This window comes from Callospermophilus lateralis, chromosome 3 (genome assembly GCF_048772815.1).
Source record: "Callospermophilus lateralis isolate mCalLat2 chromosome 3, mCalLat2.hap1, whole genome shotgun sequence".
In the NCBI taxonomy this organism is placed as follows: domain Eukaryota; kingdom Metazoa; phylum Chordata; class Mammalia; order Rodentia; family Sciuridae; genus Callospermophilus; species Callospermophilus lateralis.
Genome location: NC_135307.1, coordinates 68,009,455 through 68,024,486, shown reverse-complemented (window position 1 = coordinate 68,024,486; position 15,032 = coordinate 68,009,455). Strand labels below are relative to the sequence as shown.

The following is a 15,032-nucleotide window of genomic DNA, read 5'->3' as shown; positions in this document are numbered from 1 at the left end:
TTCACATCCTTTTCAGAGAGCCACATCCAGAACAAACTCTCAATAATCATTTGATGTCATTGGTGGGATAAAGGAATCCCTTATCCCATTTGCTCAAAAGAAACTGCACACTCCACAGGCATCAATCACTGAATGTACGAAACTACATTCCCATTTCAAAAGTTGAAAAGAATAAAAAGAAATATTTGGAATTTCTACACTTGTGCAAAAGAAAAACTAATTACCAGGTAAGTATTTATAATTTAATAGCCAGAAATAGTTCTACTGAGTCATGTGGGGGAAGACAAGACAACGTACCAACACTACCACCTTGGGAAGCCCAGTCAGTTTCACACTTACTTCAGCTAATCTTGAATGCTTGTGGACCACCTCTGTTTTATTCATTGGTGTAAGTTGCTGCAAAACACTTCGGCTATTTGTCAAAGCCCTTGTCAATCGGGCAAATTTTGTCCAACCTTAAAAAATAAGAAAAAAAAGGTGTCAATTTTTCATATAGAATGAATAAGGAATCCAATGCTCTTGTTAACATTCAAAGGATCTCACAACCATATAACACCAGAACAAATGAAAAATATCAATATAATGCTTTTTATTGACCTGGGCAACAACCAACTTATACTTGAAGTATGCCTACAAGGTAATGAGCAACTTTTATGTGTTACTTTTGTGTTTTGCTCATGTCTATCACATATCCAAGGCAAAGAGCAGTTCATGAAATTCTGTGCTCCCACTTTCATTGTGTGGATTTGTTGCTGGAAAATCAGTGCCTATTTCCAGTTCTCAGCATTTCCCAGTACTCCCTGCATCTAGGAACTAGGTACATATTCCAAGTTCTCACCAGTGGTAAACAGAAATGACATGTGTCACATCCCTGTCACAACTTAAGAAGCAAATGTGGCTTCTGCACACTTTCTCCTCCTTATGCCAGTTGCATGCAAATGATAAGCTCTCGGAGATGGCAAAGTCACTGAATCACTGCATGGGAGAAAGGCATATGCAAGTCAGGATCACTTGACTTGGACTGATACGAAGAAGAAAAACACTTCTTTTGTGTCAAATCAACCATTTTTTTCTTTTATTAACACTAATACAGTATTATTGTTATTTTATAGCAGCTAATAGTACCCTAATAAAAATGGTCCTACATATATTTGTGTGCACATAAACACACGTAAGCAGAAAAAGACCAATATTAACAAATCTCACTTATTATGCTTCATATTGCATATTTCCATTGTCCTTGTAACAGCAAAATGTTATTTCTCTCTTAAGAACAACAGTGATATCTAAAAATTATGTTTGAAATACGTAGAATTCTAATAATGCTTTCTGAAGGAGCAGTAGCTTCTGGGAGAAAGAAATGTGAATTTAATGGGAAAGAAATTTCATCTGGGGCCTCAAATTGCCATTATTAAAATCATTAATTCCAAGGAATGTCGATGAGATGCAAACAAACAGAATAAAACCAACCATACCCTGAATCTGCCTCAACTATTCCTCCTCTGGAATCCAGTAGCTCTCATCTACTAAATATCTCATTAAAACTATTTGATAACTTCTATGGTATTACCTATTGTTGAGACATTTGCCAAACAACTTAAAAATGAAAGACTCCTAGGGGTCTAAAGGAAAGTTTTTAAAGGCATTATGAAATTCAGACATGATAAAAGGTTAAGGAAGAAATTCTGGGCGTACACCAACCTAAAGTTACATTATACTTTACTACTATCCTTTATGCTGATTCTGATTTCATTTCTACTTTGAATTGCTCCCACCAATTCAGCTCCTTCTATGTATTTAATAATTAGGTTGGGAAAGAAGTAAACTATCACCAGTGATGGACAGGCCTGCTTTCTTCTTCACTGATGGACCTCATCCGAGTGACTAGAATCCAAAAAAAAGTTAAGTTTTGGAATTATATACAGCCCTAAGGCTCACCCTGTACAATGTGAAAGAGACACAAAGAGGCACCAGATGCCACCACCTCTCTAAAAACTCAATATTCATATAAAAACATGTAATTTCTCTCACCAACGCAGATGATTCTTCTCTTTGTCAGACCTATGTGTCTATTTGCCATTGGCTGCCTCTTACTAAGATGCTCTACAGATGTCCAAAAGTCAACATGTCCAAAATTCACCTCATCACCATCTTGTCCCCCAGCCCCAACTCTGCATCATTCACGCATTCCTGATCTTGATCTATTGCCTCATGATATCTCAAATTGCATAAATCAGAAACTTGAAATTCACCATCCGCTTCACTATTTCCCCCCCCCCCACACACACACACACACGCCCAACCACTTCTAAGCCTTATAGATTATAATTTGTCAATAAATATCTCTCAAATCTATTCCCTCCATCCTTATTATGTCACACAATACATCATCTTTTATCTGAATTAGGTGGCAAGGTCCACATCCACACTGCTGACTCACAAAGTTCTTCCTAAAGCACAAACCTGACCATTCACTTCTCCTATTTCAACCCTTTAGCAGCAGTCTGAAGCTCCTAGGATAACACTGTATATCTTTGGCATACAGATCATTTAGTTTCTGACCACAAAGATTTGCACCATGGTTATTTCCTGATGCTTCCTCACACTGTATTCCAGCCTTCCTAAAACAATAGCATATTATGTGACAATTAATCCAAAATAAAATCTACTAGAAATTCTCTGTCTACCCTATCATGTCCCATGTTTCCATGTTTTTACATGTTATAACCCTAAATGTCTTCTCCCTTCCCCATCTGTTTGGATAATCCTTACTGGGACCTTCAGATCAATTAAAGGATTATTTCTTTCTGGAAGCTTCTTCAATCCATCCATAAGTGAGAGGTACCTCCCTCTATACATTTGAGGCTGGGGCAAAAGGACAGTCAGTGTAGGTAATGAGTGATTGGGTCGGGAAGATAGGGGCTGATTCAAAGGAAATAAAATGCCAATCCCTCCAGAGCACTTGCCCTTCCTCCAGCCAAGGTCACCTGCCTCCAGGGAACCATGCCTCACAACAGGAGTTGTCAATGAGTACCCCTTGGGTGACTCCCTTCCTGACTTTTTGGGCAGCTCCTCTCCAGGCTTTTGGTCACTGGTCATGTAGGCAAGATAAGGGGAGGAGGAGGTATAAGAAGAAGGGGAACCTAAAATGTATAAAAGGGAGAGGAAACCCCCCCTCCCTCAGATACCAGCTCTGGATTCACTTCTTCCTCAGGTGAAGTCTGTGTCTGTTCTATCCTTTAAATAAAACTTCTTTTCTGTACTTGCCTTGGCGTTTCTGGGGTGTTCAGTCCTTAACACCAGCACAGCAGGGTCCCAGAATCTGATTCTCAATTCTGGTATCACCTCTGGTCTCACACTCACACCATACTTTACACACCACACGTGCCACTAACCACACCACTGCAGGTGCTGATTGACATTGTTACTTTTGCTAAACTACTATTCATCTCTCCATACTTCAGTACTTGATACAGAGCTACCATAAAGCAGGGCATAAAGAAGTAAATAAATAATTAGTTAAATTTTTATAACATTAAAATCAGATTAAAAATAAAGATCATTTTTGTTGTATTGTCATTGGGTTTTGCTATATTGGCTAAAAGTGGCAAGAGTATCCTCAGATGGCAGTAACTACATTAGCCATCAGCATATTAAAAAATTACATGAGGATAATTTCTCTGTCTTATATCAGTTGACTATTATAATTATATAGACTACTTCTAAAACCTTCCAAGACAATCTGAAGATCACAATTCTAAGATAGGTAATATTGTACCCCTTTGTACATCTGAGTTGGATTAAAAATGAAAATCATTTTTATTCCTATGTACAACAAAGCTTATCTAGAAAACATTTTGAAAATAAAAGAATAGATTAAAAGACTAAATTCAATGACACAAAGAATAATATGGAATCATTAAATGGTAGGTGCTCTCTCATTTCATATTATCATACAGAGAAGTACATGTATGAAAAGGAGAAACACATCAGTGGAATCTTATCATTATCTTCTGATTGTCTATTTCTAAATAAGGAAACAGTAGTTCCTCATTAAACACCCCCAAAAGCTTGTTCACATACGTCTGTGTGTATGTAACTTGATTAAAATATGTAATAGGTAATGATCATAAGTAATATTATCAAGGAATATTCCATCTTTTTACCTTATTTTATTTTCCTAAAGAAAAAATTTGAAGCAGTGAAAATAAAACACACGTATTTTTCCCTCCATAGATAAAAATAGGACTACCATTGAACTATAATAGAAAGTGAAAGAAAAATGCAATATTAATTCATCATTCTAAAAGTGTTTTCAGTCAGTTTACTCTGATTGAAGGTTAGTCTCACTTTAGACTATTCTGAACATAGAAGAAAAGGAAATTTACTAAGTAATTTGAGTTATCATATTCTTTCTGTTCCTGGTTACCAAGAATGGTGACTGGCACATAGTGGTCATTCAATATGTTTTGTTGAATGAATGAATGAAGAAATGAATAAAAAATCTAAATAGGAATTAGCACAGTACCTGCATTTTATGTATTAAATCAAAATATAAAGAAAGAAATATGCTCAACTTTTAGCAGGTGTTAGCATAATGTATAACCTAAGGATTGGACTGGGAAAGGCAGCGAGAGGGGAAGGTAGAAGTTGAGGCTGTGGGTCAGGCCGGGGGATGCTGGAAGTACTAACAACTGGCTTCTACCTTCAGAAAAATCAAGGACCAACTAGCAGGGGGAAAAAAGGCAACAACAAAGGGAGAACTAACTCAGACATACTGGTAGATTAAGGAGGAAAGATCTAGAAAGGATTCTTTCTTCCTGGAGAAATCAAAACCAAACGCAATTGTCAAAGGGAGAGATCATTGAGGAGTTTGCTATCAAAATGCACTAAAGATGGAGAAACAATGCAAAGCCAAGGGTTGCTCATTTCACATTTAAAGCAATGGACGCACTGGAAGATACTCAATAATCCTTTTGTCTACCTCTTTTCACTCTATCATATACCCAAATACTTCATAAATAAATAAATAAAATAGATCAGAAGCCATAAGAAACACAATAGCCTTCAATGTCCCTTCTCTTCCCTCCACCTCCACCTCAAGCCACAATGACAGCTGGTTCTTGCCTGCACCTTGATCTCAGAGAACTGAGGATTTGCTCCTTCCTTATCATGCATATGCTCCATGCTTGCACACTTGAGTTGCTTCTAGATTTTCACTATTATTAATAATGCCACACTGAATTTCCTTATGCTTATCCCTTTGTGCTCTTGAGCACATCTGGAATTGCTATGCTAGCAGTTAAGTGAGTTCATTTGATCTCTCACCAACCCCCATTGTACAGTCAAACTTTGAAAAAGTTGAGCAGCCACACTGTCTAGGTCAGAGAAAAAAGATGTATCAGCAGTTCTAATGTTTCCCAGTGATACATTTCCTGATCTCACCTTTATATAAACCTAACTGGTGTGACTGATTATTCAGCACAGTTTGCTGATGTTACTTAGATGTGGTCGATATGGGGTAATATGAACAGACAGCAGAATATGAAGAGCCTAATACTTGCTCTGTAAGTTGTTCATGGCATTATAAGAACATTTGTTCTCCTAAAAGCTCAGGATGCCAACTCCTTCTTAATAAAACATTAGTTTAGCTCTATTGGGTTGCAATTAACCTCTTTGTCATGCACTGCCTAATCTTAAAAATAAAAGGAAGTCACAGAGGCAGTTAAATCAATCTACTAGACTGCAACACAAGATTCTAATCTATAAGAAAAAAGCTTAGGTAAACAATTATGCTCCTGGCCACAGGGACTACATGGTATAATTACTCATATTTCATCTGTTGTCTCCTCTCTAAAGAAAACCATTGGCTTTCATAAGAAGGCTGCTACTTTTGCTGTTATTTTTATTCTACAGGAATTTTTTGTCTCAATTATTGGCAAGAAGATGCCATAACTATTTGGCACAGGGTAGTTCACACTGTAATTATCTTGGCAGTTTTGGAGTCTGTTTGAAAATACTGTACAGTATAAATGGGCAAAGATTTGGGCCATCTATTTTAGAACACATAGGATAATCAACAGAATGGATTTCTTGGCTGTGATTTTCCCCCCTGGGTATTATTATAAATAATGTATCAGATACCATTGACTGATTATCTGAAAATTTCCAAGACCGTAATATCAGGAACAAAAGATAACAAGAATAATTTGCCCCTTTGAATTATATTTAGTTAATTTCTTTGATTTAAACAGTACCACTCTATAAGATGAAGCACATGTGTTCCCAACCTGTGCTTAGTTTTTAATATTTTTTTAGTTGTCAATGGACCTGTATTTTATGTATTTATATGCAGTGCTAAGAACCAAACCCAAAGCCTCACACATGCTAGGCAAGTGCTCTACTACTGAGCCACAACCCCAGCCTGTGCTTAGTTTTTATAGGAAGAAAAGGGAGCAGGGGATTAAGGCAGCTACACCCCAAAACTAAGTTTTCAAAGGAAAGGGACAAGACAACATGGTGCAATAGAGAAAACAAGGGATTTGAAATCAGCCACAGGCTGAATGCCAGTCTCTTTAAGAGTAAAATAAAGATAATAATACTAATTTTCAAAATTACAGGAACGAGCAATAACAAATATAAAATTCCTGCCATTTATTAACTAACTACTCCTCAAAGCTGATATCTTCCCCTTCAGTAGGTTCTGCTACTGTCCATTATGGTATAATTCAAAGGTATTGTCCTCAGTTTTGATTAGAGAAAAAAAAAGCTAAATGTACAATAAAGGGAATTCAATATTCCTATAAAGATCATGAAAAGTAACTCTAGTGTCCAAGGCTGAGTCAAAGCAAGTTCACTGCCTCCAAGTTCAGTGCTCTAGACCCAGATCATTTGACATTATGGTGCTACCTTGAAATCTCAACTGCTACTTGCCAAGAGTTCCACGGTCTCCTTTATTTGACTTGAAAAGTTGAAAAATATTATCAGGTCAAGATTTCAAAACACAATTTCCTATCATGCTGGCTTCAGATGAAAGATACAGTAGGATGATAACTCAATGGCATAAATATTTCATTTCTTTTGAATTTTTCATATTAAATATACAGTTCACATGAATAATAGAAAGTAGCTCACATACACCATTCATAGTTATATTGGGCAATACTCCTCCAGTAATCTGTTACACATTTGGACAACGTGGAGGAATCTCAAAAATCTTTTTACAATAAGCTCTTCCTCTCAAAATTCTGGCACTGGAATTTTTATTTTTTATACTAATGCTTGTCACAATGGGGTTTGATTTTTCTTCAATAAATTTTAATGTACACGACTAATAAACTCCTAGTTTGAAAATCAAATGCTCTAAAGTTGTTGGGCTTATTCATATTTCTTTTATAAAATCATACTTCATTCAGAGACTGTACATTACAAAGTACTCTGTGATTCTGACATGGAGATGCAGAGAGATGTAGGTGGTGGCAGACCAAAGAAGGGACATTCATTTCAGAAGTAAATGTCAACCTTCCATATGAGCACCCCTTCCCCCAACCTCACTGTAAAATGCTGCCAACAACTTTCAAATTCCATTTATATATATATATATATATATATATATATATATGTGTGTGTGTGTGTGTGTGTGTGTGTGTGTGTGTGTGTGTGTGTAGTTGCTGATTCCACCATTAAGGTTCAAAAGGTTGAAGCAATGAGAAAATTCTGTACGTCTATACTTTTCTTGATCAGCTCCAACTGTATCATGAAAGCACTTAAATGATAACAGAAAACGATATTCATCAATACAAACACAAATGTATTGATGTGTGTATATATGTATACATAAATACAAATACACACACCTATACATGTTGGGGGGGCAGGGAGGGGGCACTAAAGCTTTTTACTCCAGTTGGTTGTCATTCATGTGTGAAGGCTACAAAAATACGTTTGAAGAATATGTTGGGCTCAGCAAAAGAGAGGCACTCAGCAACTCAGAGAGACCCTGCCTCTAAATAAAATATAAAAATAGGCTGGGTATGTGGCTCAGTGGTTGAGTGCCCCTGAGTTCAATCCCCACTAGCCACCCCACACACATACACAAAAATGAATACGTTGGGCCACAAATCAAATTATCAATCATTTTGTCTTTTATTTTAAAATATATCACTTTTCTGTATTCACTGTTACAGGGATTTCACAGACGTTCCTTCACAGGTGATCATATTGAGAAAGTTCCACTGTATTCCTACTTTTCTGATGGTTTTTATCATGAATGGATGGGTTTTGGAAGGCAGAGCCAATCTTGCATAGGAGGGATAAATCCCATTTGGTTGTCAAGTGTAATTTTTTATATTTTGTTCTATTCAGTTTTTCTTGAGTATTCTTAGATATATATTCATGAAAAACACTAGATCCAATTTTTGTTGAGAAATTTTTTACTACATTCATGAAAAACATTTCTTGTAATGACTTTTTTTCTGACTTGGGTATCAGAATGGTACTGGCCTCACAGAATGAGTTAAGAAAGTTTCTTCTGCTTCCACTTCTGGGAGAGATTTGAAGACTGGTATTATTTCTTCCCTAAATGTCTAGTGGGTTTTACTGATGAAACTATCTAGGAAATATTTCTTTGGTTTTGGAAGATTATTTAAAATTTATTGAAGTTTTAACAAATACAGAGCAATTAAGGTTGTCTATTTTTTCCTTCAGTGAGATTTTGTAGTCTATTCTTCAAGGAATTGGTCATTTCATCTAAACTACCATGGGATGGTCCATAATAATCCTACACTATGTTGTCATGTCCCAGGGATGAATAGTGATGGACCTTCTTTAATCTATGATATTGATAATTTGTTTCTTCTCCCTTTTTTTCTTGGTTAGCCTAGCTAGAGATTTATTACCTTTCATGATCTTTACAAAGAGCAACTTCGGATTTTGGTGATTTTTCTCTAAAGTTGTCCTGTTTTCTACTTCATTGATTTTTGCTCTAAGGTTTATTATATCTTGGTCTTTGGCTTTCTTGGTTTAAAATGCTCCTCTTTGTCTACTTTCCTATGATAAAAGCACGTTAATTTTTTAATTTTTTTAGTTGTTGATAAACCTTTATTTTATTTACTTCTTTATATGTGGTGCTCAGAATTGAACCCAGAGCCTCACACGTGCTAGGCAAGCACTCTAGCGCTAAGCTGTAACTCCAGCCCCAAAGCACTGTTTTTAGTGCATCCCACAACTTTGATACATTGTATTTCCATTAAGACTTTTTTGACCTATGGATTATTTAGAAATGTTTTCTTAATTTTAAAATATTTGGGGGATTTTTCACATGTCTTTCTGTTGTTGATTTTTAATTCCATGTGTTCTGAGAACATACCTTTTAAGATTTTTATTTGTTTAAATTGGTCAGAGTGTTTTATGACTCAGAATGTGGTCATTGATGAATGAACTATTCTTTGTCATACTTTGAAACTGGCACATTGTAAAATTTTTTCTTTTATAATGTGATGCTAACCAGAAAATGAGCAGATATAATATTAATATGTGAACTCATATGCAAGGAATAAACTGATGTGATTTTTGTTTTAGAATTATAGTTAGAAAGCTTAAAGCTTCTGTGCCAGTTCTCCTTTAAAAAAAAAAAAAGGCAATGTTTGCCAAATGCAAAAAGGAAGACATTTCATTTTTAGTCTCCTAAGAGATTATTAAAAATAACATAAAAACTAATTCTAAGAGTATTTGAAATTCTTCATTTACATGACACCAGTTTCTAATTTAAACATAATTGGAGAGAATAAATTACATGAAAAAGAGGTAAAAGCACACACACTCTAGGTTTCTGTAGCTGTCTCTCTGGATGTCACAGTCAATAGACTACTAATAGGGAGGTTTGCATTTGGCCAACCACTCTTGATGACAAAATTATACTTTACATAATCTAGCAACATCTACTCAAGAGAAAATGCAACAACTGAATAAATAAAAGCAAAGTAAACTGGAAAAGTCATCTAATAAAACTCTGTAATTGATTGGACAAAATTCAATTAACGTATCAACACAGCTCTAGTGGGGCTTCAGCCAAATCATCCCGAACTCTATACTCTTTCAGTTCTAAAGCTCATCATGGTACAAGATGCGGAAACTCCAATTATGCTGATTCTAAATTAATGATGCCTTATTTCTTCCTTATGTTCTATCAGGGGTTTTTGTTGTTGTTGTTGTTTTGGTTTGGTTTTTGTACGGTGGATTGAACTTAGGGGAACTCAGCCACTGAGCCCCATCCTCAGCCCTATTTTATATTTTATGTAGAGACAGGGTCTTACTGAGTTGCTCAGAGCCTTGCCATTGCTGAGGCTGGCTTTGAACTCCCCATCCTCCTGTCTCAGCCTCTAGAGTCAAATGTCTTATCTTAATCCCCCCTATTATGTTGGCTAACTAACTATCTATTTCAACTTTGGATAGCCATGCTATTTCATTCAGACAATGTGACTGAATAAAACTGATTCTGGGCAATTAATAGTGTGAATGTGCAGCAAAGGAGGGCCACACATACTAAAATTTTGTTTTCCAATGAAGTTTGTTAAAATAAGATGAAGGAGCTATTTAAGGAATAGACTACTTCTTAAGTGCAATTATTCTTTTGACTATTACCTTTTGTTGAATCATCCTCTATCGGCTGCTTGAACAACGTAATATCCTTGAACGTGCACAGGAACAGGACTACCTTCTCATGTTCATTTCTTATTGGTGCAATTTGCATGTAAAACCAAACAGGGGTCCCTGTAACAGAGAGAGACAGAAGGGACAATAATGTGACCCAGCCATACCAATGCTCTTCTGCCTTCCCTCTTCCTTCAGCTTCCAATTGGTCTGCCAGGAATTAGCACCAAAACAACAGTACGTTCAATGCTACGAAGAATCCCAAAACCTTTATTTTTATGTCAACTACCAGTCGTTCAAATTAAATAAACATTTTTCAACCCAAGATATCAAAATTCTAAAGTACAGCATAGAGTCTCACTTCGCAAAGCAAGCACGTGAAGGCAGTCTCACTACCTAGGTAAGGCCAGCGTCACCTGTGGGTCTAGGTCCCTAAACTACTGCTTGTTCTCTTTTTGATAGTCTCACCAAGTGTGATCACTCCTACATGCTTCTCTCCTCTTGTCATTTTGACAAGTGTTTCCAATTAACGGCAACAGCAATACCTGATGCTCTGATAAGTATTCCTCCCGGAGGAACATCTGAAATGCTGCTTCTATCCTACGACTCTCTCATCAGTCAGATAAAGTTATATTACACCTTCACTATTTTGATCGCATCCCCATATTAGAGAGGGATCATCAACAACACTTCATGCCTGATGTACTGGGCTCTACCTGAAGCCTTTAAGGCAATCTTAAAGGAATAAAAGACATGTTCCTAACCTTTGAGTCTCAGGGGTGTTCATCAGCCTCTGCTTCTTACCCACCTCACTCAATGTATGAGGCCATACACTGTCACCCTTTTCTTCAAAGAATGGCTACAGTAGATCCAGGGAGAGGGTTTCAGAGCATCAAAGCCTAGGATTTGAAGAAACCAGGACCTGGCATATAGCAGATAATAAACCTATGCATAAGAAATGCCTTTAAAGAATAATTATCCATTAAATGATAAAACACTGAAGGAATGCTCTATCAGAATCAAAGACACATTTTTCATCATATTTTCACCAAACCATAGTGCAATAAGGCCCCTCCAAATATTCTCTCTTAAAGATACAAAGATTTTTGAACAGTTTAGGAACTATGCAGGTACTAACAGTCTGCAGGTGAGAGTAGATAGCCTTAGCAACTCCAAGTGAAAACCAATTAGGAAGCACCTTCATATTCATATCCAAAAAAGTCACCCAATGCCACTGTAGAGGACAACTTGCTATTTAGACAAGATGAAGTAACTCAACTACCAAAAGAAGTCAGAGAATTAGAGAGAGTAGATTTCCATGGGAATATTCAGTTCTGGCAACCATGTCTTTTGTAACCCCAGCAGGGCTATGGAAGGACATGGCCCTTTCCAAAATAATTGCAGGATGAGACAGGGACCTTGAAAACAATCACATCATCTCCCACAGAGGCTTGTTCTTTGTCTTCTGTTTCTTATTTTACCCAGCGTGTCCAGGAACTGTGAGTGATGTGAACAGTTTTACAAATAACCAGACCCAGACATCGGTGTATACATGGCCTATGGCTGTTCCAACACAATGAGCTTGAGGCAGAGGGTCATAAACAAAGAGAAAAGGGCATAAAAATAAGTCGTTTTCCTAGGTCTGTTAGAAATCTGGACAGAAAGAGATGGTGTAACATTTCATGCCTTCCTATGAAAACAGCAACTTTTCAAATTCTAGCGGACAAGGGCTGTCTTAAAAGCTGTTTTCAGATATCAAGATAGTTTTCTTTTTTTCAACTTTGCTAGCCAGTCTTCCCCAAGTAGGCTGAATGTCTGCCAAGCAGCTGGTGAAATATGGTTTACATTCTAGATTTGAGGTTCCGGGATGGAGGGCCACTGAACACTCAGGGAAGGGCTTTGGTAGTGGTTACTCCACCTAATCCTGACCCTCATAGTTCTGCCTTTGTGTACACAGAGGGGCTATTTGAAATCATTACCCCAGAGCTACTATTTCTTTCCCCATAGTAGCAACAGCTAATCAGAGCACTGGACCTATAGAACAAAGACCACAAACTGAAATGTCAATCCTGAGACATATTAAATCAGATACCTCTATTTCCCCCACTTGCAAAATGGTGTTTACCCTAATTACATAATGGAAGTGTTGGGAGGACTTGGCATTCTGGCATTTCCAAAACAGTTTCTAGACATGAGAATTTCCCTATTTAACATTTTTAGAAGTCATAAGAATATACTTTTTGCAGTCATGGTCAAAAGCTGTTAGCTGACCTTTTACAAGGTTTTTTTTAAGCTGCTTTTAAATAGTATAACTCCATAATAACACATAGATGATGCCTACCCTTCATATTAAAGCAAAAATCAAAAGTAAAATTCAATGCAGATGGTATTTTTAGAAAAAAAGACAAGAGTTTGAATCCATGGTATTGTGGGTTCTACCTCCTAATGGCTATATAAATATATATATATATATAGTGTTTTTTTTTTCTTTTCACGCAGCCATCTGAAAAGAGCCAGACAGGCCTGAACTAGGTCAGATAATAATTTCAATTTATTAACATCAGGAAAAATATCTAAACTGCCCTGAAAGGAGACTTTTGGAACCAAGAATATTAAGCTATCACTAATGTGATTTAAAGTCAATAAACAAAACAGAAATTTTACTAAGGTATTTTTGAGAAACTCAGAAACTACAGACTTGGTTTTGATGTTAGAAAATCAAGCAAAGATTTGTTTGTTCTGTTTAAATGTCACAGTGCATAACCTTAGTACTATGGAGTGTCCTTAAGTGTTCTTTGCTGCACTTGGGCTACATGTCTAAGTCATTCAAAGGCTAACAAACCATTTCATGAAAAATGAAAGTGGTTTTGGCGTATGGTTCTCCCATGAATTAACAATGTGTATTTGGAACTTGTGAAAAAGACCCAGAAAGCACAGAGAAACTGCCTTTGCTCTTATAGAGAAAAAGAGCAGATCATTCAGAATGGATTGCAGTCTAAGTGATAAGCCAGATGACATTTGGCTGGGACTTCAAACAGATATATCTCTTTGGCCTTGATTCTAAAGATGAAGTGACTATTCATTTCAAGAAAGAAGGACAATTTAAGAAAGCAGCAAAAAGAGAAAAATGTAAGTGACCATATGAAAAAAATCACATTAGAAAGGGGACTTGATGGTTGAGCACACTCATTGCTTTTTCCTTTGGTTGGTTTTTTCCCCTCCAAACTCTAATACAGAGAGTCTATGGCATGAGATCTGTGATCACATACTGGACAGTTAACCACACACAAATCTCATCATTTATATTAATTATAACTATAGGATGTTTATATAAAATATTTTCCTAGCTGACACATATACAAAAAAGCCAAATTTTAGAGACAACCTATAGTGGGAAAAAATATTTATAAGCCAGAACATTTGATAAGGGTTAATATTCAAAACATAAGAAACTTCAACAATTGTATAGGAAGAAAACAAATAACTTCCATTTAAAAATGAAGAAAGGACCCAAGTAGAACTTTCTCAAAATAAGATACACAAATGGCCAATAGGTTGTGGAAAAAATATACTCAACATTACTAATCATTAGGAAAATGCAAATTAAGACCACAATAGATATCCATCCCACCTGTAAGAATTATTACTATCAAAAAGACAAAAGGTAAGTTTTAGCAAGGATAAGGAGAAAGGGGAACACTTATACACTGTTGTTATGAATGTAAATTAACACAGCCACTATGGAAAACTATGTGGAGGTTCCTAAAAAAATAAAAATAAAAATAAACTACCATATGATGTAGCAGTCCCATTTCTGAGTAGTAACCAAAAGGATTTGAAATCACTGTATCAAAGAGAAGTCTGCCTTCTCATGTGCATGGAAACACAATTCATAACAGCCCCTTACATTTACCAACCTAAATGTCCATCAACAGAAGAACTGATAAAGAAACTGGGATATACATACAAAATGGAATATTCGTCTGCCTTTAAAAGAAAGTTTGCTATTTGCAACAACATGGGATATACCAGGAAAATATTATGCTAAGTGAAATAAACCAGGCACAGAAAGACGGTACCACACATTCTCATTTTTAAGTGGAATTTAATTTAAAAAATCAAACTTCCAAAAAATCAGAGGAGAACAGTGAATAGCTAGCTGGTGAGTAATGAATAGAGTATGGATACCCCGAAAAAAGGGGTGATTAACTTCCTGTATGGAATGAAGTGAGAGGCTGGGATTTGAGGGACTGAGGAAAGGATGGCCAACAGTTACTAGGCCTCAGTTAACAAGAGAAGCATCTGTGTGTGAGATCTATTACTCCACACGGTGAATACAGTTAATAAAAGTGTACTGTGCACTTCAAAATCACCAAGAGGGT

General features: G+C 36.3%; 1 protein-coding gene across 1 annotated transcript in view; it reads right to left on the bottom strand.

Moving 5' to 3' along the window:
• Kcnh5 (potassium voltage-gated channel subfamily H member 5) overlaps positions 1-15,032 on the bottom strand; it is a 284,680-nt gene that overhangs the window by 231,128 nt on the left and 38,520 nt on the right. Inside the window, exons 4-5 of the mRNA XM_076848335.2 lie at positions 10,642-10,770; positions 340-455 (exon numbers count right to left, since the gene is read on the bottom strand). Coding sequence (XP_076704450.1) covers positions 340-455; positions 10,642-10,770 — 245 coding nt within the window. The remainder of the gene's footprint in view (positions 1-339; positions 456-10,641; positions 10,771-15,032) is intronic.